The sequence below is a fragment of the Xyrauchen texanus genome, chromosome 22 (assembly GCF_025860055.1).
Source record: "Xyrauchen texanus isolate HMW12.3.18 chromosome 22, RBS_HiC_50CHRs, whole genome shotgun sequence".
Lineage (NCBI taxonomy): Eukaryota > Metazoa > Chordata > Actinopteri > Cypriniformes > Catostomidae > Xyrauchen > Xyrauchen texanus.
The window spans coordinates 33617553-33641634 of record NC_068297.1 but is presented as its reverse complement, the minus strand read 5'-3'; the positions used below and the strand labels follow the sequence as shown (position 1 = coordinate 33641634).

The 24082-nt window shown below is 41.9% G+C and overlaps 1 protein-coding gene across 2 annotated transcripts; it reads left to right on the top strand.

The window, feature by feature from the left end:
• Positions 1-8048: 8048 nt before the first annotated feature.
• On the top strand, positions 8049-23771 carry LOC127662402 (leucine-rich repeat and fibronectin type-III domain-containing protein 2-like). 2 transcript variants are annotated; one of them, XM_052153549.1, is made up of 3 exons: positions 8049-9424; positions 22802-23311; positions 23354-23771. In XM_052153549.1, the coding sequence occupies exons 1-3, from the start codon at positions 8049-8051 to the stop codon at positions 23769-23771; spliced, it is 2304 nt and encodes a 767-aa protein (XP_052009509.1). The 2 variants fall into 2 exon arrangements, with proteins under 2 accessions (XP_052009509.1, XP_052009508.1); XM_052153548.1 differs by having other exon boundaries at positions 22802-23771.
• The last annotated feature ends 311 nt before the right edge of the window (positions 23772-24082 follow it).

Sequence of the window (24082 nt, the reverse complement as noted above, 5' to 3'; positions counted from 1 at the left end):
ATTCCTTACATTTATCACAAGTGAATCCCTCACTGCTGACGGAGGAGGCTATTGTAAACATGTGACATGCAATGCATGAAAAAATAACATGAGCTGATGCCATGACTTACCGCAAATTGTTCGTTGTTCCTGAGCGGTGAGGGTTTTGAGGTTGATTTGAATCCCTCACAAAATTGTTTGTTGTTGGTGGTGGTTGTTCTTGATAAGCGGTGCTTTGAGATCGATGCAATAATCTGTGTACCGCAGAGGAGAAAAAACGGGTGCGCGCTGAAAAAAATGCACGCAGTTTAATCGCTATAAAAATAGAACGCGGATGCAGGTGGAATATGCACACAGTGAAGCATTTACCTGTACCTTCCCGATACCCCCACGAAACCTCACCATTCCTGCCACCTCTTGTGGTTTGGGAGTTAGAGGTTTCCAGCTAAATGTTGGGTGTTCCGTTGCTTCCTGCCTTAGTCCAGGATGTGGAATACTCGACATCCCCTCAACAGGAAGTGTCAAAATGTATATCCATCTCAGTGAACCTGGCAGCGCGGAGGCTACTGTCAGGTGTTTCTATGTGGGTTCTAAGAACAGTAGAAAAAGGCTACAGAATTAAATTTGATCGGCGTCCTCCTCATTTCAATGGCATGGTCTCCACTACCGTGAAACCGGAACAAGCATGTCTACTGTGGAAAGAACTGCAAAAGCTCTTGGTCAAAGGGGCCATAGAACATTTTCCCCTTCCAGAGAAAGAATCAGGTTACTATGGTTCCCAAGAAGGGTGGGGGGTTGCATCCAATTTTAGACCTTCGAGGCTTGAATTGCTCAATCAGGGCGTTCAAGTTCAAGATGCTAAACTGTCAAGATGGTCGTGTCTCAAATCCAACATCACGATTGGTTGGTCATGATAAATCTCATGGACGCATATTTTCATATAGAAATTCTGCCACAAAACAGGAAGTTCCTGAGTTTTGCTTTCAGGCTCGAAGCTTTCCAATATTGGGTTCTTCCATTCGGCCTAGCTCTATCACCCCGCACATTTATGAAATGCATGGATGCAGCACTGGCTCCTTTGCGACTCTGTGGCATCCAAATTCTGAATTACATAGACGACTTGCTGATACTAGCACCGTCACAAGAACTGGCAGTTCAGCACAGGGATATCGTCTTAGCTCATCTGGTTTCTCTGGGTCCGAGACTCAACGACAAAAAGAGCGTTCTCTCTCCCACTCAGGAAATTACCTATCTGGACATCGTATGGAATTCGATCATGATGCGGGCACAATTGTCTTCCACTCGAATTGTGTCCATTCAGAACACCCTGAGCAAAGTCAGGCTTGCCCAAGGTTGCACTGTTCATCAGTATCAACGAATACTAGGTCTCATGGCATCTGCATCCTCGGTGATCCCTTTGGACCTTCTGCACATGAGACCATTTCAGATGTGGCACAAAGCCAGGGGATTTCATCCAAGGGCCAGCCCCCTATGGCAGATAAGTGTTACACGCCGCACGTTTTGTACCCTTTCTATGTGGTTCAGCCCCTGGGTCCTTACTTTGGGTCCAACTCTAGGTGCGCCTTGCTGTCGCAAATTGCTAACAACAGACGCCTCCCTGGCGGGCTGGGGTGCGGTCTTACGTGGTCGTCCAGCTCAAGGGGAATGGGAGGGTCATCAGCTTGATTGGCACATCAACTGCCTCGAGTTGATGGCGTTATTTCTGGCTCTGAAATACTTCCTCCAGTATTTGAGAGGCTGCCATGTCCTGGTGCGGCTGGACAACACAGCAGTAGTCTCTTAATTAAACAATCAAGGAGGTCTACGTTCACGAGAGTTGGCCAGAGTTCGCCAGCAAGGGTCTTGCCTCTTACTGATAGCGCCGTGTTGGCTGAACAGGGTATGGTTTTGGAGATAATGTCTCTCCTTGATGGCTTGCCTTGGGTGAGTCCGGACAGGAGGGACCTTCTGTCCCAGGTGCAGGGGACAATATTTCATCCCCGGCCCGAGCTGTGGAACCTTCATATTTGGCCCCTGAAGGGTACCAACTGAGGGACACTGGGTTTTCACCTGAAGTTAGCGAGACCATTTTAAGTGCTAGGGCTCCCTCTACTAGAAGAAGTTAGACCAGTAACTGTCTTTGAAAGATGGTGCAGTGCACATAATGCAGATAACTGCCAGATTGCTTCAGTTCTAGACTTTCTGTTGGAAAAATTGTCAGCAGGCACATGCCCAGCCACTCTCAGGGTTTATGTGGCCGCTCTATCGGCTTTTCACACCTTGATTGACGGGGTGCCGTTGGGGAGACATCCTCTGCTTGCTTGCTTCGTTCGTGGAGCCATGCGACTGAGACCTCCTGCTAGGACCAGGATCCCTTCATGGGACTTAGCAATTGTCCTTGAGGGTCTTTTTGACACCCTCTTCGAACCTCTAGAGTCAGTGTCTGACAAATCTTTGACTCTCAAGATGGTTTTTCTTATGGCAATTACTTCTCTAAAAAGAATTGGTTATCTACAGGCTCTTTCTGTCTTGCCAGCCTGCTTAGATTTTGCCCCAGGAATGGCTAAAGCAATTTTACACCCTCATCCTGACTACCTGCCTAAGGTTCCTTTCTTGACTGTACATCCAGTCACTCTCGAAGTCTTCTGCTCCCCGGCGTTTACAACGCTGGAGCAGGAAAGACTACATGGACTTTGTCCAGTCCGTGCCCTTCAGACTTGTCCTCTTCGCACACATTCATAAGTTTTTAAAGTTTGGATGTTCATGCCATTCTGGGCTCTTATGTCCTTGAGTCTGAGTCTGAGACCTCTCGCGCTCTTGTGAGCACAACTACACCACTGTAAGGGGTCCGGACATCCACAATGCGGCGGCGTGGGTATTCTCGTTCCCAAAGTGCTAAATCAGCGCAGCATCAAAGTGTAGTTTTTTGACATGGAATGTCTCGGGTTACTTGAGGGTAACCCCCTGTTCCCTGATAAAAGCGGAATGAGATGGTGCGCTTCATTACTGCACTGGGATCCCCCGGGACTGCTCTTCAGACCAAATACCTGACGATGCACCTGTGACGCATCTATTTATAGCCCTGCTACAGGTGCATCTAATGATGTCACAGGCAGAGGCTATAAATTCAGGTCAATTTTCATTGACGTGTTGCACACATATTCACAGTTGGTCACACCTAATGTTGTTCCCAAAGCGTTAATTTAGCGCAGCATCTCATTCTGCTTATATTAGGGATCAAGGGTTACAGTCAAGTAACCCGAGATGTTTTAAGTACACTCTTAAACATTATTAATTTAAACGTTTTACAACTGTAAGTATTAAAACAACTTTAAGGAACATCATTCATTCACCACGGTGTGATTCTACTTTTAACTGCCTTGGTCCCCATCACAAAGCGTTTTTTTATATAATTAATCACATTAAATGAATCTGTTGAATTGACAACTATATTCATTATACTTATAAATATATTATTTTAGTTACATTATATTATCACTTTCACATTTTAGATCCCTTAACCCAACCCCATCCTAAACCTAAATACTTGTAAACTATATAAACACGTAGCAGGTAGGTAAATGTTGTCAACATAATTTGATTTATATTGTAATATAATTTTGTAAAACAATGCACAAATAGCATGGGTTTTTTTTTAGGATTATTATATTTTATGGTCCTTTTCAATTTTTTTAAACTGCTACATGAAATTCATGAAATTCATCTCCATTTTTATACCATATCAAACAAAGCAATAAGCAAATAATAATAATTAAATAATTATAAAGAAATGAGTAAACAATGACAGGATCATTCATTTATTTCATTTTAAAATGTAGCCTTGAGTAAAATATTAAAACCTCCAAAATTTGTTTCATATATAATTAGTGTGACATTTAAAATTCGGACAAATTGTTATGTTTTTGTGATGCATGTAACAAACTATGGAGGAACTTTTATTTGTGTATAAAAGTCGCTATTGGGAAGTATCTGTTTGAGAGTGTGTTGGCACAGATTTGTAGAAAACAGGCTGAGGCCATTTGCATTAGACCAGACAATCAAAAACTGAAGCCGTTTTTCTCAGTTTCATTGTTGCACAGTTACTGCGTTTTGGCTTTGCATGGAAAAAACCGGTGACTGCTTTAAAGAAGCTAAAATAAGATAGTTTTGATTTAATTATATTATTTTTTGGCCACTACATTCAATACAATTCCTTTACTTTTGTTTTTATTTCCTTTAGCATACTTTACTCATAGTTTTGGTTACTATTATTCTAAAATTATTGAAAGTGGCATTGATTAAGAATGCTCAAGACATGTCCAAAACTTTGACAGTTAGTCTAAATATTCCTCCATCAAATAAAATGTTTTGTTCATATGATAAAATGGTTTTCTTTCCCCATCTTGTTCTTGCTATGTCATCCTGAAGATTTGGATGAAATGGTATAAATGCTCATAGAGGTTGAGTTACTCAGAAATTGTGTGTGCAGCACCATTAGCAGACTGGGATAGTTTGGAATGAATAAAGATGGGTCCTGACAGCCAATTATGAGAGGATAGGAGAAGAAGGAAACTTATATAAGAAATACTGGCCAGCTAAAGGGCAAGCTTCTGCTGTATTCAGCCTAATCAGGTTTTAGTTGTCAAATTTGACTAATATCCCCTTGTCCCAAGCACACTTCCCCAAAATTTACACAATGCTATGCAGTGTGATTCCTGAATGAAAACTGAAATTAAGTTTTATTCAATGCAGGATACTGTATATTGCAGGTGATTGAAAATGAGATATATCCATAAATTCCAACCACCTTAACACTAATGAAAAGTTGCAAATGTCTGTGGTTAAATGTTCTTCCTACAGTATTTTAATGAAGAACAATTTGGCATTCAAGAACTTTCTTGAAGGCCTTGTTTACCTCTGAACTTCAGAAAAGACCTATGAGAATTTGGGGCATGATATGGCCTCAGTCTGTCTCTTCACTGCTGAGAACTGCTGGGCAAAGTCGTCAATGGTGTCACCGAATAGACAGAGCTGAGAGACGGGGGCATTGAGAAAGTGAGCTTTGTCAGCCATAGATGACGCTCCTGGACCACGAGGGTGGCCATTGCCTACCCGAGTGTCCGCGCTTTGACCATGGCCCAGAAAGCGTGGTCGGTTGCATAGCACAGTTCCTGCAAGATGTTGGTGTCAGGACTGCCCAAGTGCAGATCCTTGAGTGCCTTGGCCTGGTGAACTTGCAGGAGGGCCATGGCATGCAATGTGGAGGCGGCCTGTCCAGCGCTATAGGCTTTGGCGGTCAGTGACGACATCGTCCTACAGGCCTTGTAGGGGAGCACCGGGCGATCCCGCCAGGTGCCGGCGTTCTCGGGACACAGGTGGATCGCAACCGCTCTGTCCACCTGGGGGACCTCCGAGTACCCGTGGGAGTAGAGAGAGCAGATGAGCGAGGAGGTCGGGAGTGAAAGATGCCCTCCATGACCTCGCCAGCTCATCATACACCTCTGGGAAGAAAGGAACCGGGGTGGCATGGCTGTGAAAAGATATGCTTCTGTGAAATGGCCGTGTTGATAGCCGTGAAAGCTGTGGGGAGGATGGAGGGTTCAAGTCCAACCCCGCACAGACGTCGCCCTGGGCAAGCATGTCGGCCATCTGGGCATCAGCCTCATCAGTTGAGTCTTCCGCGTCAGATGGCGGAACGCTCTCAGATGCAGCGGCGAACTCATCCTCCAGCTCGGGGGGCTCGAGGGAGTAAACAGACTGGCCGTGAGGCTAGCCGCTCTCACCTCCAGCTCAGACGGAAGTCAACGAGCGTGCCGGGGGTGTTCATGGGGGTCTACCCGGCAAAACCGAGCCCGCTGCTATCCCCAAATCGCCTCTATCGCCAGCCGGGTCGTCCTAAATCCCATTTGAAGAAGGAGCGACGAGGGGGCGGCTGGAGTGGCGTTCCTCTTTAAGAAGGAAAGCCATGACCACAACGTTGACATGGTAAGGTTCTCGCATTGAGAGCACGAATCATCCACAAACGCTGCCTCAGTGTTAGCGCGTTTCAGACACACGAGGCAGGGCCTGTGACCGTCAGGAGCGGAAAGAAATCGACCGCATCCAGGAACTACACTGGGGCGGAAGGACATCTTTATGAAGACACGTCCTGAAAAGGACGTTCCACGCCAGCTGTTCATTGCTCTTTGAGAAATAAACTCTTTAAAAAAAAAAATACTCTCTTTTTGCATCACGGTCGAAGCGCCTAGGGGCAAAGCTGCACTGCCGTGCAGAGAAGGAGAAAGCCTCTGATATGCGCCATAGATCCAACACCTTAAGCTCTGCAGAGGTGAGCGGAACAGTAAGTGATCTCACTTTCTCACTCGGCTCCAAAGAAGAAATCTGAACGAACAGAGGCATGATTCCCTCACTTTATACAAGTATGTCTGGAGGAGGGACATGCAAATTCTGTCTGACAAATTCTCATTGGCCTTTTCTCAAGTTCAGAGGTAACCAAGGCCTTCAAGAAAGTCCCCTAGTGTCGCTTCACTCGACATAACATTGAAGTGAGCAACAAATGGGAAACACCGTATTATGCTTTGTGAAAATGTTCCAGTTTTGCTGGCTTTATTGGGAACTAAGACTAGCTTTGGTCTAGTTTATAATGACAGACATCCTTCTGGATAACTCTTCCAAGACCCTGTTTTTGTATAATCTACCATTTTCTTGGGCTTTAAAAGCATTGTTTTTTTTTTTTGACAAACATTCCAATCTGCAAGCTTTCTCCACCTAGTTATATTTTTGTAATATGCTGTTACTGCTGAAGTGTGTCATTTTTTGGATGTTAAAATACCCATCTTAAAGGTTTATATTTCCTCAAGACTGCATAATTCTTACAATAAAATATATATTTTTAAATTCCTTACATTGAAAAAATTATACCTCCTTTTATTTCCACTAGGCTACACAGAGTTCTGATTTTGAGGTTACAGCAACAGTAACACATTTTATGCTTTAGTATCACTTCTGTACTCTGACATGGGTGTAAGGACTGCAAAAAGTAAAGGAAAGAGGTATTTTCATGAGGTAGTACAGTATGTAACACCAAAGCCGGAAATGGTAGCAAAAAAGTTTCTCAGATTTTCACTTTCATAAACTATTGAGAATTGTTTAAATGGGCCTTAGCAAAGTAATTCTAAGTATTTACAATATTTGCTTAACTCTTTCCCCGCCAAACACGGAATTTTCCGGGTTTTATGAAAAAACGCTTCCCGCCAAACACGGAATTTTCCGGGTATCCGTGTTTTAGGTGGTATACGGTAAGGAAGACCCGCGCGCATGTTTTGAAAGAGTACGCAACTCTTTGATCAAAGAAACAGACTGCGATCGTCTCAAACGTGAAGTGGAACACCATACTAATACTAAAGCACTTGTTTGATAAAAATGCCTTTTTCTCAGCTTTTTGTCCGAAATGTTGTTTTTGACAAAACCTACCTCTGTTCAAGTGGCAATAAAAAAAGAACATATGAAGATAAAATAAAATCGTTTATTTTGCCTAAAAGCAGAGGCTCAGATCTTTATTTTGATATATAGCATCTTCATATATTCATGGAAGAAAATATTCTGCAGGCCATTAAAGTTTAGCGAAAATCGTCAAAAACCCTGGTGGTGGCTGGCAACTTTTTTTTAAAAACACTGGCAGGGAAAGAGTTAATAAACTTGTAACGAAGCCCAAAAGACCTTAAGTTTTTGACAACACCAATGACAAAAATATTATACACCATCATTTGTGGATTAGCATATCCAAGCAATGCATTTTCCTGTAGGGATTATTGACTCAGGATTTCTACATCTAAATATTTGTTCATGAAAGAGCTTTTAAAGAGAGACCTGTATAGTATTTCAAGCTCCCTGCTTTGTGACAACAACGCCTGAAATAATTTCGGCCGTTAAAAATAACTAACTCATAACTACATTATACTGTTTGTAACAAATATACCTTGCAGAGTTAGTGAATACTTGTATGAACAAATAGGCCTCACCACTTTTTTTTTCCTGTTGCATTGCTAGGTCCCTGCATGTGATTTACCATGGCCAAAGTGCTCTGCAGCCTCCTTCTCCTGGGAAGTGCAGTGATGATGACCACCGCCTGCCCTAAATATTGTGTCTGCCAGAACCTCTCAGAATCTTTGGGTACACTGTGCCCATCCAAAGGCCTGCTGTTCGTGCCCTCTGACATTGACAGAAGAACTGTGGAATTACGCTTGGGAGGAAACTACATTATTAAGATCACCCAACAGGACTTTACCAATATGACTGGCCTTGTGGACCTTACATTATCACGGAACACCATAAGCTTCATCCAGCCCTTCTCATTTGTGGATCTGGAAACCTTACGTTCGCTGCATCTGGACAGTAACCGGTTGACAGAGCTGGGCCCGGATGTACTACGAGGCTTAGTGAACTTGCAACACCTCATCCTAAACAACAACCAACTGACCCGTATCTCCAAAGAAGCTTTTGATGACCTGCTGCTTACCCTGGAGGACCTAGATCTCTCCTACAACAACCTGTGGAGTGTGCCCTGGGAGGCCGTCCGGAAAATGCTCAACATACACCAGCTGAGTCTAGACCACAACCTCATCAGCCATATTGCAGAGGGCACTTTTACTGATCTTGAAAAGTTGGCGCGGTTAGACCTGACATCAAACCAACTCCAGAAGCTTCCTCCAGATCCTATCTTTGCTCGATCACAGAGCAACACTCTTCTCAGCACACCTTTTGCCCCAGTCCTGTCTCTTAGCTTTGGTGGAAACCCACTACATTGTAACTGTGAGATTCTCTGGTTGCGTCGTCTAGAGCGGGAGGATGATATGGAAACATGTGCCTCCCCTCCAAGTCTAAAAGGTCGCTACTTCTGGTATGTGCGAGAGGAAGAGTTTGTCTGTGAGCCACCATTAATTACTCAACACACGCATAAGCTACTGGTCCTAGAGGGGCAGACTGCCAGCTTACGCTGCAAGGCTGTGGGTGACCCCATGCCTCTAATACACTGGATTGCTCCAGATGACCGACTAATCAGTAACTCATCCAGGGCTACAGTCTATGAAAACGGCACTTTGGATATTATTGTAACCACTTCTAAGGATTACGGGACATTTACATGCATTGCAGCAAATGCAGCTGGAGAATCAACAGCCTCAATTGAGCTATCCATCATCCAGCTCCCCCACCTTAGTAATAGCACTAACCACACATCCCAGCCCAAATCCAGACTATCAGACATCACCAGCTCCACTAAAACCAGTAAAGGGGAGAAAAAAGTGCAACCAGAGCAGGTAGTTTCAGTGTCAGAAATCACAGCAGTCTCTGCTCTGGTCAAGTGGACAGTTAGCAAAGTGGCACCCAAAGTCAAAATGTACCAGCTCCAATACAACTGTTCAGAAGATGATGTCCTGATTTACAGGTTAATATTTCATGTTTCTATTCCTTAAAACCTCTACAACTACATTCACACCAATTGCAATGTTCCCACACTTTCTTACCAATAGCTTCCATTACTTTTTCATGACCTTGGTGGTACTTATACACGATGAATAAATTCAAGAACACAATTTAGCCTTATTAATGTAATTAATTCAGATCATTTAATCAGATAGATGTAATGTTTTTTGGGTTAACACCGAAGGTAGTATCTATGGTGGCATTTAAAAGAGGCAGCCTAGACACCAGTTGCTACATCCTGTTTTCAGTAAGCAAGTATGTACAGTAAATGACAAGTGTCTATTACATGACAATTGCTGGTATTGGTAATTCCACAGTAATTCCATTGTGAAGTGCAGTATACGGTAAATGCAGCCATAGAGAAATATCAGCTATAAATGAATTTCAAGAGCATACACACAGTAAAAGTCTGTTTATGTAAAAGGTTACATGCAATTTGTAGATAACTGAAAGGAAAGCAAGATCACTGAAGAACATGTTTTGACAGCTAACTTAAAAACGGGCTATTCAAATAAATATACAATATATATATATATATATATATATATATATATATATATATATATATATATATATATCAATCAGCCACAACATCAAAACCACCTACCTAATATTGTGTAGGTCCCCATTGTGCTATTCTTCTCACCACACTTGTACATAGCAGTTATCTGAGTTACTGTAGACTTTGTCAGTTCGAACCAGTCTGGCCATTTTTTGTTGATATCTCTCATCAAAAAGGCAATTCTTTCCACAGAACTAATGCTCACTGAATGTTTTTTGGCACCATTCAGAGTCAATTCTAGGGACTGCTGTGTGTGAAAAGCCCAGGAGATCAGCAGTTACAGATATACTCAAACCAGCCCAGCTGGCACCAACAATCATGCCACGGTCCAAATTCCCATTCTGATAGTTGATGTGAACATTAACTGAAGCTCCTGATAATCTGTATGATTATCTGTATGATTTTATGCACTGCACTTTGAACTGTATTCCACTACAGTTACATTTGAAACACTGGTAATTAGAATACAGTTACATAAAAAGAGATAACTGCATTTTATTGTCATTTGTTTCAATTACTATTTAGTCCTTTCATATGGAAAACATTTATCCATATAAATGATGTGATCCAAAGAGCATTTGAACAGCGGTGAAACACTTTCTTATGATGTGTTACATTCATACAAGCAGGCAGAGGAGTACGTTTGAAGTAAGTTTTGAGCAGAAGAAATATAAATAAACCTTGTGTAAATTGTCAGCTTTACGCTAAGCTAAAATGCTATTTCACATGCAGGAACCCATAAGGATCAGTAACTGTTAATATACAAAATATCTTCCCAATTACGTTTGACATTATTAAGAAAATAAAACATTGTTTCAACATACAGACAACAAACAAACTTTTATTTTTTATAATATAGCTAAAATGCTGTTTCACATGCAGGAACCCATAAGGATCTGTAACTGTTAATATACAAAATATCTTCCCTATTACATTTGACATTATTAAGAAAATAAAACATTGTTTCAACATACAGACAACAAACAAACTTTTATTTTTTATAATATAGCTAAAATGCTGTTTCTCATGCAGGAACCCATAAGGATCAGTAACTGTTAATATACAAAATATCTTCCCTATTACGTTTGACATTATTAAGAAAATAAAACATTGTTTCAACATACAGACAACAAACAAACTTTTATTTTTATTTTTTACTAGGAAAAAGGGTTTACTACCTCACTTCCCAGGAATTATTCTGCCCCAATGTTGAGGGTTAGTATCTAGACTAAAGTGTCAGTCTATTTGGAGGTCATCATCAGTGATCTGTAACAATTGTGGTGACTTTCACAAGGGGCTATGTGGGCATGGGCAAAAATTTATTTGTGCTCTGAACACAGTCTTCGTCACAGTTTGATGGACTCTCAGCCACCTCAGTCTTCACAGATGGTGATGGCGGATGTTCACAGTCCTGAGTCTCTAAGGGAGACACTAAAGTTGCCTGTTCGACTGAGATGTCACTGAATTTTGTAGCGAGTATCTGATCCACATGTTATCTCCAGATGATGATGTTGTTGTTGTTGTTATTCATTTTGACAGTGTACACTGGGCCAGTCTGTGTAAAAAGTGTAGCTGGTATCCATTTGGTGCCCTTACCATAGTTACGAGCAAGGATCTTATCTCTGTGTATAAAGCTTTGATGTTTAGCTTTAGTGCGTCTCTCCACCTGAGTGTACTGTTGAGCATGGGCAGTCTGTTTTGTCTTTAGTGGTTTAAACAGATCCAAGTGGGTGCGATGTTGTCTTTTGAACATAGCTGTGGCTGGAGACACTCTTGTTGTGGCATGAGTGTTTCAACAGGTCAGCAGGAAGGTATTAAGGCACTTGTTAAGTAATCCCTTACCCTGTGATGACTTTACAGCTTGTTTCATTGAAAAAATCACTCAGGAAACATTAGTTGAAGGATGATAAGGTTCTGATCGGATGTGCTGGATTCCCTTCGCCTTAATAAAAACTTCAAGCCCCGTACACACATGCAGCAACTTCCAGCAACAAAGTGACCTGATCAAATTAATTGCGACAACCAATAGGAGTTAAGAGGGTGTCAGTGGAGCTCACGTCACCCATCTCCTTTGAGATAATGGAGTTGAGGGCAGGCAGGACAGAGGAAAAGTTTCTGTGAGTGATTTCACAGTTCTATGTGATTTGTCTGTCATGGATGTGATACAACAAAATAATAAGTGGAAAGGAAAATGTTGGTAGCCTATTTGAGTTTGATTCATACATTGATAATTTGTTTATGTGGTTAATGAAATGATGCGAAGAGCAGTTGAGCACTGCTGCAGATCACATTAAACATTCTCCCCTGCATAAGATTCTGTTTTAGGGACAAGAAAATTGTCAAATTTGAATGACTTATTAGAAATTGTTGGCAGTCTGAGTTAGATTCTTTCATATATTTTGAAGATTGTTAATCTGTTAATGATTTAATGCATTGAGCTCTGCATTAGTTTACAAAACAACACTCCACAGAAGAATGTAGATTTTTAGCAACACAAAAACAAATTCCTTGTCAAATTAGAATTATATCTTAGTTTTACTTGCAATATATCTAATCTGTGATCACATTTACCAATTAAGTAGGAACACCCATGAACGACTTTCATAGTACAGAGACTTACGACTTCAGACAATAAAGTCGCTGCATGTGTGTAAAGGGCTTCAAACTCCTCAGAGACCAGCAGGGGTCCATTGTCACTAACTAGTTGCTGGGGTAAAAATAAATTAGCAAAAACTGATCTAAGAGCTTCAACAGCTTTTTTAGATGATATGTTGTAGGAAATTTTAGTTGATGTAGATGTACACGGTATGGATTAAAGTGCCCGTGTACCGCCACCATTATATATTTGAAAACAGTATGTGTGAGCTAGGAATTAAATTAAACTGTCTTTATTCAATATTATTATGTAAGGAAACTTATAATGGAATTAGTCGTGTTTGAAAACCATTATAAATTAGATAAATGACAAATAACTAGATTATTTGTCTGAATAAAATTCTCCACCATTAAAATTGTAATACAATGTTTGGTTGTATCCGCTCACAATTTCTATAGTAAGTATTTAGCTTTAATGAGGATTATGTTCATATTTAATTATGATTAATTCACTTTTATGAGTAATATTATTATCATGGCTTATTGAAAATAATATTACACATATTTAGGTACAGTTTTCAAGCGAATTATTTTAAAAACAGGGATGAGATTATTTATCAAAATATAGCACAGTCAAATTATCATTGAATACAGACAAAACTTTATTGCTGTTCTAAACATAAACTAATATAAACATAAAACATGAGACAGGTTGGTGAGTAGTGACAGAATGTGAAGTAAATGATCAATACAGAGAAAATGAACTTTATGGAGTCTGTTGACAATGCCTTAAGAATTATCCTTCTTTGTGTCTAAATCGATTTGCAATTGGATTACCCAAAGTATTTAACTAATACACCAGCACTTTGAGCAAAAGTCTGGAGATGTACTTGCGTATTGCTGCGTTTCGTTGCTTGGTTCTTTGGCTCTTTGTCGAAAGTTTGTTCCGTTGATATTTTGGACTCCGTTGTGATCGCGGATAGTTATTGTCTGGATGAAGCAAGGCCTTCTGCAAGGAGGACTCGTGACTCCCGTTGGGTTTGTGAACCATAGAGCAGATAGTGAGAGGCTTCCTCTGGACTTTGTGTGTCCCGAATTTTCCATGGACTCTACATGGTATGGAGGATCTGGAAGCAGCAATATAGCCAAAGAGGAGAGACCAAGCGACATTTCAAAGAGAGCGTTGCAAGAAAGAAATTCAGCAGAAGAACAAGTTCTTCCTTGGGTAGGAAAGTTTTGATCTGAAATTGGCAGCACCCCAAAGGTGTCCTGAGCAAATCAGAAGTGGCTTTTCAGAGTCACAGGGTCGACTGGTCTGTCCATTTTGATTTTGTTGATTTACGATTCTTTGTGGAGGATTCTTACAAACTCCCGCTCAAAAATAGTGCATGTTTAATCATGAACATTTATATCTTGACAACAGTACAAGAGACTTGACATTCGTTGTCATCACCATACTCTACGTAAACAAGCAAGCATTTACATACTAAATATGACATTCTTTCATGAATATTATATGTGTAAGTAACACAAAAATCCCTATTTACAAATTATACTGGTTAATTAATTGGTTTTACAACATGTAAAATACATTACACATTATGAGAAACCTAATTGTTGGGGTATAATATCCATTAGAATGAGATGAATCATACAAGATTAAAGATTATAATCATTGATTTGTCAATTATAAGTGATTATCAATCATTACACATATTTTATATTTAAAGGTACATTGGCTATAATCATTAATTTATCAGTTATACAAGTGATCACAGGTCATAGAGTCATTTTCAGAATTATCTAGCAAGGCTTGGTATGATGTATATTTTATAGGGTTAAATCACAAGTAATGGGACTGGGATGAGTATCTCATGAGGACCTCACAGGGAACCTTTTCAAAGAAAACCTGCTTTAGCTCTGTGTGGAAGTTTAGAAGTTCATGCTGACGCTTTAAGTTTGTGGAACAAAAAAGGATCTTCTTTATTGGTCAGCTCTCTCGTTACAAATCCTAGTTTTAGATTAAGCAGGCATTGGAGAGACAGTCTCCTCTTAGCAATTTAGGCACCATGGATTCTTTTTTTATGATTCTCTAATGGCTCGACGGGGATCACTCTGATCCGTGGAATGTGATGTTGATTTTGTTCATGGATAATCCTACAATGTTTTCATCACAGCGACCTCAGGACACTTGCTGTGATTGTCGATGGATAAAAACATGTGGTCTTCCAATGGGCACATAAAGTCTATATGGATTCTCATCCAAGGTTCCTCTGGCCATTGCCATTGATGTAATGGTGCTGGCTGTGGTATATTTCTCTATCTTTGGCATGCACTGCACCATTTGTTTTTCCTCAATCTCTGAATCTAAGCCTGGCCACCAGAAGTAGCCCCACTAATAACAGACAACCAGATTCTACAGTTAGCCAATTTCTCCTGGTCATATTAATCTTGTCGTCTGTATTTGATGTCATACTGAGAAGCAGAAAGGAGCAGAGCCCAATGCTGCATTCTAGTAGCTGCTAGTGAAAGGATACCAGTATGTGGGCTAAAGATTGAGATGAGTGGTATATGGTCTTTTTGGAGTATAAATCACCTTCCAAACAACAACTGATGGCAAGCACATCACACTCTATTTTGGAAGGAGATATGTATTTATCCTCCTGATGGCATGAAGTGTGACACTACCACGACCATATCATGAGGTGATGCATCACATGCCAACTGTACTGGCAAGGCAGATTTGAAATGAGCCTCCACAAATTTCTTTGGCCCAATTCCACCATTTGGATATGTTCAACGATTTTTGCAATGCCTTAAGCATGTTTGCTAGGTTTGGTACATACTTTATATAGTATGCAAACAGTCCCAGGTTTGACTGAGTTGACTCACATTCTGTGTAAATGGGGCCCATCACTTTTGAGGGTGGTTTGTGGAGCCCAGAACTACCCAATCACATGGCCCAGGTAATCTACTGAGGAACAGAAAAACTCACAAATGTCATTACAGACTTTCAAAACATAGTTCTTAAATCTCAGCAGAGCAGCATCCAGATGAATTAAGTGCTCCTGTTCATCTCTCCCTGTGATGAACAGATCATCAAGGTAGCATTTTACACCTGTCAATCCACTGAGGATTTTAGCCATCACACTTTGGAACAATTCTGGCACTGAAGTAATTCCAAAAGAAAGTCTCTAATACTATTACATTACTTTGTGTGTTGCAATGGTCAGAAATTATTGTGAGCTTAGGACAACTTGCATCTGTAGGTATACCTGGCACAGGTCTATCTTGCTAAACTTATTACACCCAGCTAGACATGAATAGATGTCTTTAATTAGATTGAGGGGATGTCTGTGCAGCAAGGACATAATTTACAGTCACCTTAAAATCACCACATAGCTGAAGAAATTCATATTTTTTATGACCGGCACAATGGGCGTAACCCATTCACTGACATCTACTGGTTGCTATATTCTGGTCTCCAACAGTCTCTCTAAACTAATCTCTGGTCCGGATGGACAACACTGCAACCGTGGCATACATAAACTTGCTCGCCACCTCCTCCTTTGGGGTCAGCAGATGTTGATGTCTCTGCGAGCCACTCACCTACTGGGAAGTCCTCAACTGTGCAGCAGATGCGCTGTGACAATAGGTAACACTCCGTGGACAATCTAGACTCCACCCCCACGCAGTACATCTGATTTGGGAGAAAATCAAGAAGGAAGGACAGCCAGTCCTAATGGTTGCGCTGTACTGGCCAAACCAGACTTTTCTTGCAAGTTTATTTATATAGCACATTTCATACACAATGGTAATTCAAAGTGCTTTACATAGAAGAGATTAAAATAAGACTTGGTTCTTAGACCTGATGCTCCTGGCAGTAGCCCCACCCTGGCGCATTCCCCTGGGGTAGGACCTTCTCACTCAGGGGCAGGGCATGCTCCGGCACCCACGGCCGGACCACTGGAACCTCCACATCTGGCTCCTGGATGGGAAGCGGACTTCCATCAGTGGTGATAGACACGATCACTCAGGCCAGAGTCTCCTCTACGAGGCGGCTGTACCATCTGACATGGTGTCTCTTCGCATATTGGTATTTTTCCCATGGGGAACATTCACAGAGATGCATGGTTGGGTCTGTGTTGTCCTTCCTACAGGAGGGGCTGGAGAGACAGCTGTCTCCCTCCACCCTGAAGGTGTACGTGGCTGCTATAACAGCATATCATGATACACTGGATAGGAGACCCTCACGGCAGCACGACCTCATCAACAGGTTCCTCAAGGGCGTGAGGAGGTTGAATCCTTTTAGGATAGTCATGTGTGCCAGGAATTGAACCGCAACTCTGCGATCAGTGGCCAACCTGCTCTACCACCTGAGCCACAGCCATCTGGAGCAGGCCGATCTCAGCACATTGTCTCTGAAGATGGCCCTCCTGGTGGCGCTTCTCTCAAGAGGGTTGGGGACCTGCAGGTGCTCTCTGTCACCAGCAAATGCCTGGAATTCAGTGGTGAACCTGCAAGCATTCCCTTCAGAGGAGGAAAACCCGGCCTTGTCATTGCTGTGCCCAGTTTGTGTCCTGCACATCTATCTGGGCCACACACAGAGCTTTAGATGCTCAGAGAAGCCCTTTGTCTGTTTTGGAGGTCAGCAGAAGGGGAAAGCTGTCGCCAAACAGAGGCTGGCCCATTGGATTGTGGATGCCATTTCCTTGGCTTACCAATCACAAGACCTACCGTGCCCTTGGGACCTTGGGAGTCCGGGAGCACTCCACTAGAGGTGTTGCGTCCTCCTGGGCACTGGCAAGGGGCACCTCTTTAACGGACATATGCAGAGCAGTGGGTTGGGCTAGACCCAATACTTTTGCATGTGGAGAATACCTCACATGGACGTACCAACAGGGATGTTCACATATGGAATGAAGCCACTGGAAGGACCTTATCTACGGAGGGGATACACAGCAACAGTGGCCAAGGCAGATCGAAGCTCTGTTGAGGGTAAAGACAGGGTTCACCTGAGGGCAAACCGAACAGTGGAAATGCATCACACGGGATTACTGAGGGGGAATCACCACATATGGAGCACTGAGCCCGAGTATGTTGGCTCACCTGAAACTGCTTAATACAAAAAATCAGGTAAGGCCACCACCTGTAGCCTCCTCAGGTAAGTAGCCTCCACCCTTAACAGGATCAGGGAGATGCCTTACCTAACTCTCTGGAAGGTCATGATATGGTTGAGCGCTCGCTGCGAGGCATGCAGCAGCTTGCCCGTGTCCGCTCCTTTTTGACCCTACTTTTTGACATGGCTCAGCACCAGCGGCATTTTGTATAGGAACCGCTAGAGTCATACATTGACACAATATCAAGTGAGTGACAGACAGGGAATGTCTTGATTACAGATGTAACCTCTGTTCCCTGATGGAAGGAGCAAGACGTTCTGCCGTGGTGCTGAACCAATTGCTGACATGGCCGGGACTCTCTCTCTCTCGGCACCTCAGCACAAATCTGAATGTGTGGTGCATGCCCTCTCCTTTTTTACCCAGATGTCCGGGGCGGAGAGCCACACACCTATTCCACACACCTATTTTCATTGGACTTTTCTGAATAAAGCAAAGGTGATTGGGGCTCTCAAGAGTGAACCCCTAGTGTCACTACATCGACACAACGTCTCTTTCCCTCCATCAGGGAACAGAGGTTACATCTGTAATCAAGACGTTTACTGCCTGGTTTCACTGTCAGTTCGACAATGAACACATCTGAATACTTTTTCAAAATTCTTTGGAGTTTTGTGTTTTTGTGCTAAAAACTGTACTCAATTAAAAGTACAATTACTTTAAGAAAATAATTACTCCCCTGCGATGGACTGGCGACCTGTCCAGGGTGTCCCCCGCCTTTCGCCCAATGTTAGCTGGGATAGGCTCCAGCCCCCCGCGACCCTGTACACAGGATAAGCGGTTGACGATGGATGGATGGATGGATGAAATAATTACTCAAGTAGAAGTAGAAGTACTAACATTAATACTTACTTGAGTAAGAGTAAGAAAGTGTCCAATTAAAAGAGTACTCAATTAGTGAGTAACTCTTTACTTTCACAAAGGACATAATAGACGTTTAATCCCCTATATTCCAATACATAATATACATTTAACATGTATTAAAGAATTATTATTATAATTAATGGAACTTATGTCATCATCACTGTCATGTTGTTCCAAACCTGTATGACTTTCTTTCTTCCATGCAACACAATGAGAAGATATTAGACAGAATGTTAGCCTTGGTCACCATTTACTTTCAGTGAATATGTTTTTTCTCCATATTTTGAAAGTGAATGGTGACAGAGACTGTCAGTCCCTTTGTGTTCCGCATAATACAAAGCGTCACACTGGTTTGGAACAATATGAGGGTAGGGAAATGATGAAAGAATATTAAATTATGGCTGAGCTATCACTTTAAAGGGATTGTTCACCGAAAAATTAAAATTTAACTTTTCTATATATATATATATATATATATATATATATATATATATATATATATATATATATATGAAAAGTTAAACATATTATAATATTAGGCTTTCTATAAGAGCTAGTAAGATCATCCTGCCAACAATGATACATTTGAAAATATGAAAAGCTTAATCACTCAACAAGATGATTATAAAAAGGGGATGAATGCCTCCCTAACTCCTTTGTTTCATGGACTAGAGATGAACATACAGCATTTCATATGAAAATCAATATTAGCTGTAAACAAAATGTGTATTAAAAACAATTATCAAACGAAAATAACTAGACATTTCATTTAATGGAGACTCTCAATTTCTTAATGACATCAAGCTGTTGAAATACATGTGGCCTTATGTATAAATCTGTTCCTTTACAAAAAGCTTCACTATGATGCTGCGCTGCTAAGCGCTATGGGGAACAATCCTCGTTGTGACCGAGCTGAATAATGTGTGTAACACATCAGTGAACATTGACCGGAATTTATAGCCTCGGCTGATGTAATCATTAGATGCACCTGCGGCCAGGCTATTAATGGATACGTCACCAGGTGTCGTCAAAAACTCCTTTTTCAATAAAAAAAACAAAAGAGGTTATCGAGACCATTTCAAATGCTGGGCTCCCTCCACTTGGAACTGATCTGGGTAGATTTTACAGGGCAGAAGAGGACCTCTTTGCCTCTGTTGATAGCGCAATGTCTCCTCTACTTCTCCCCGAGTCACCCAGCCCCCTCCTTGGGAGGGGCTGATCGTAGTAACGCATACATAGCACAAATGCGCCTGCATGCGTTTCCTTCTACTAAAGTTCATATTACAGAACCAGCTAACTGCCAGTTTGCTTCAGTTCTGGATTTTCTGTAGAGAGAACTGTCAGCGGGCACTTGCCTCGCCACTGCCAGCTTCTATGTGGTCACTGCGGTTTGCCACGGCTTGGTGGGCGGGGTGCCCTCAAAGAGGCATCCTCATTATTGCCCGGGCCTCACGAGTACGCGGTCAAGCTTCGCCAGTAGGTTTTAGGGCGCACTCTACCAGAGGGCTCTCCTCCTCTAAAACCTTGGCTAGAGGTCTCCCTCTGCTGCAAGTTTGTAATGCGGCAGGTTGTCCTCTCCGCACACATTCATTAGATTTTTATAGTTTGGATGTTCTGCCACTCCGGGCTCTTATGCCCTTGAGTCGACATCTCAAGCTCATGTCTGGACAAGTTTGTGATGCGGCAGGCTGGTCCTCTCCACTCACATTCATTGGACTTTTTTTAGTTTGGATGTTCTGCACTCCGGGCTCTCATGCCCTTGAGTCGACATCTCAGCTCATGCCTGAACAAGTTTGTGATGCGATAGTGTTCTCTTCGCACACATTCATCGAACTTTATGGGTTAGATGCTTTGCTACTCCAGACACTTATGTCCTTGAGTCGACATCTCAGCCCATGCCTAAACAAGTTTGTGATGCGGCAGGCTGGTCCTCTCCGCTCATATTCATCAGTTTTTATGACAAGTTTGTGTTGCGATAGGGTTCTCTTCGCACACATTCATCGAACTTTATGGGTTAGATGCTTTGCTACTCCGGACTCTTATGTCCTTGAGTCGACATCTCAGCCCATGCCTAAACAAGTTTTGTGATGCGGCAGGCTGGTCCTCTCAGCACACATTCATCAAAATTTTATGGTTTAGATGTTTATGCTACTCCGGGCTCTTATGCCCTTGAATCGACATCTCAAGCTCATGTCTGAGACCTCTCCCGTTTTTGTGAGTACACTGCACAACCGTAGGGGTCCGGACAGCCCCAAGTGCGGCGGCATGGGTATTGCGTTCCCCATAGCGCTTAGCAGCACAGCATCATAGTGAAGCTTTTTGTAAAGGGAACGTCTCGGGTTACATGTGTAACCCTTGTTCCCTGAAAAAAGCGGAACGAGATGCTGCTCTTCTTTGCCGCACTGGGACGTCCCAGGACTGCTCTTCAAAAAGAAGTATCTGACGACACCTGGTGACGTATCCATTTATAGCCTGGCCGCAGGTGCATGTAATGATTACATCAGCCGCCACACATTATTCAGCTCGGTCACAACTAGGATTGTTCCCCATAGTGCTTAGCAGCGCAGCATCTCATTCCGCTTTTTTCAGGGAACATGGGTTACACATGTAACCCGAGACGTTTTCTTCCTCTAGTCTTGGAAGAGCAGTGTTAACCCTTGGTTGCAACAACAGGGGGAGGGGGGGGGGGAGAAATCACAACTGCTTGAGTGGAAAAAGTTGAGTTCTCTTGTTCAGCTGTCAACACTGAATGTAGTATCTTACTGTGTGATGGGAAGGGACTTATGAATGAGTAATGAACTAGCTGGCATCAAAGACGTTTTTTGTCAGGCCACCATTCTATAGTTCTAGCATGGTCAAAGATGTCTCTTACACAGTGTATGAGATCCCAGATGTGCCACAGCTCTATATGCAGATTGTAGGATTGAGAACCACATCAATTACTTAGTAAACATGGCCTGAAATCGCTGAGTGTATATTGCATCTTGGTACTTCATTATATATTATATTTTCTTATTATACCTCTTCCATGATTTAAATACTACATATTATGGAATAAATTATTGATGTTTTATGTAAAAGTGTCTAAAACCTGTGCCATTAGCATCAGAAAGTTACAACCTAAACTTGTGGCATCTAAAGTCAGTGTTGCTATATTGGGCTGCTCAAACAAACAGAGCAATGCTTGGATAGCGCCACAGTATTTACACATTTTGGGCATATCAGCCTACCAATGGCTTTACAATAGTTGTCTGTGCATATTAAACTGAGAATATAAAAAAATACACTTCAGCTTTAATAGTACTACAAATAATAAAAATTGTGAAGTTTACATAATATATAATGAAATCATAATGAGTACATGCATTGAATTGCATAGACATCTGTCTTCTATGTGCACAGATCCTGAGAAATTAAATAAAAAAGGAAAAGAAAACTGAGCTGATCCATTAAACAACTCAACTTTCTCAGAGCTGAGTGGTCACCAAATTACAGTGTAATTAGTATTCTCAGTCTAAATCCACTGCCAGGAATGTGCAAATAATTTTGTAGATAATGATACACTAATGCAGTCAGAAACAGATAAATTGTAATTGTCTCTCTACTTATGGTGCTTTTTAGGATGTTGAGCCCAAAATTGCTATGATATGCAATTCATTTATTAAAATCTAACTGAAGTTCCAAGGTTTATATGATCAGTACTTTCCAAGTAATTATCTTTTAAAAATAGTAAAATTAGTAATGATTGTTTTCTACCAACACTCCATGCACTGGGTGTATTTAATCCAACATAACACATTGAACAATGAGACATTAAGAATAACTACCTGCTGTGTAATATATGCCTGTGATTTCAATCTACTGCATCTACTCTATGCATGTTTTCCTTCTAGAATGGCAAAATTAATACTAAGTATACTAATATTCCAAAGTACTGGGCAAAAATGTCAGAAGTAATGGCAAAAAATAAATCTTTTATTTAAATGTAAACCTGGAACGTGCATTCTGTTCCATGCAGCAACATTTTGCTTAACCACGACAATACTCAAAAATGTATATAAGTTGATGTTTCTACTGGTATATAATTTTAACCAGTAAAATGCCTTCTCCTATTAATGCCATTCTCTTCTCTTGCTTTTCACAGGATGATTCCAGTGACCAGCAAATCCTTTGTGGTCAACAACCTGATGCCAGGGATGCAGTATGACTTGTGTGTGCTTGCCATCTGGGAAGACACCGCCACAACACTCACTGCGACCAACATAGTTGGTTGCGTGCAGTTTGAGATGCATGATGAGTACCCCCGTTGCCAATCACTTCACAGTCAGTTTCTGGGTGGTACCATGATCTTGGGGATTGGTGGAGTGATTGTGGCCACCCTCTTGGTATTTATTGTAGTTCTTATGATTCGCTACAAAGTGAACAGCGGTCTGCAGGTTGCAAAGTTTGTGACAGTGAGCAACACTTACTCCCAGACCAATGGTAGAACTCAGGTGACTCAGCAACTGAACAATGGCGCTCCAACATTGCAGGCTCCAAAGACTGTAGTGGTGATGCGGGACGAAGTGGTGGAGTTTAAATGTGGCTCCTTGCACGGTAGCATCTCATCCTCATCATCATCTTCAGCAGACTCCCTTGGTAGTGAGAAAGTAAAGTGTTATAACATGTATGGTGAGTCCAGCACCTTGCCCAAAAGGTGGAAGCAAACGTCAACCAAGACACGACCAAACCTGGACAACCTACTTGGGGCATTTGCTTCCCTGGACCTGAGGGCTCCTACAAGAGATCCAGGTTGTCCATCTTCCTCAGGGACTATGGCAATGGCCATGAGACCACCCACTGACAAGGAGCCTTTACTACATCGTGTTGATTCCAGGCTTGGAAGTCTTGTAATGCTACCAACAGAGAACAAGCCCAAGCGCAGCCACTCATTCGACATGGGCGACTTTGGTGCTTCACAGTGCCTTCGCAATGCCCCGCGACGCATCAGTAACATTTGGACTAAGAGGAGTCGCTCTGTCAATGGCATGCTCCTGCAATGTGACGAGAGTGAAGGGGAAGGTGATAAAGCAACATTTGATAGCTCTGAGTGGGTAATGGAGAGTACAGTCTGACATGGAACAAAAGACTAGCTCTGCCAAAAAAAACAAGAACAACAAAAAATAACATATTGTCCAAACATGCCAGTTGTGAAGGAACTTGTCTTGCTGCATCATATGACATCAAGAAGGACTCAAATGGCCATAATGAAAAGACACCTAATGACTGTGGCCATGACTGTGTAATGCATGATTTTCCATGTAAATGATATTGTCCTTCTGTCCATTTGATCACAAAGATGTTCAAAGGTTTGTGTCTGAGTAAGGCAAGCACCTGAGGCCAGTGCTGGCCCTGTTTATTGATATTTGGATGTGAGAAAACTCTA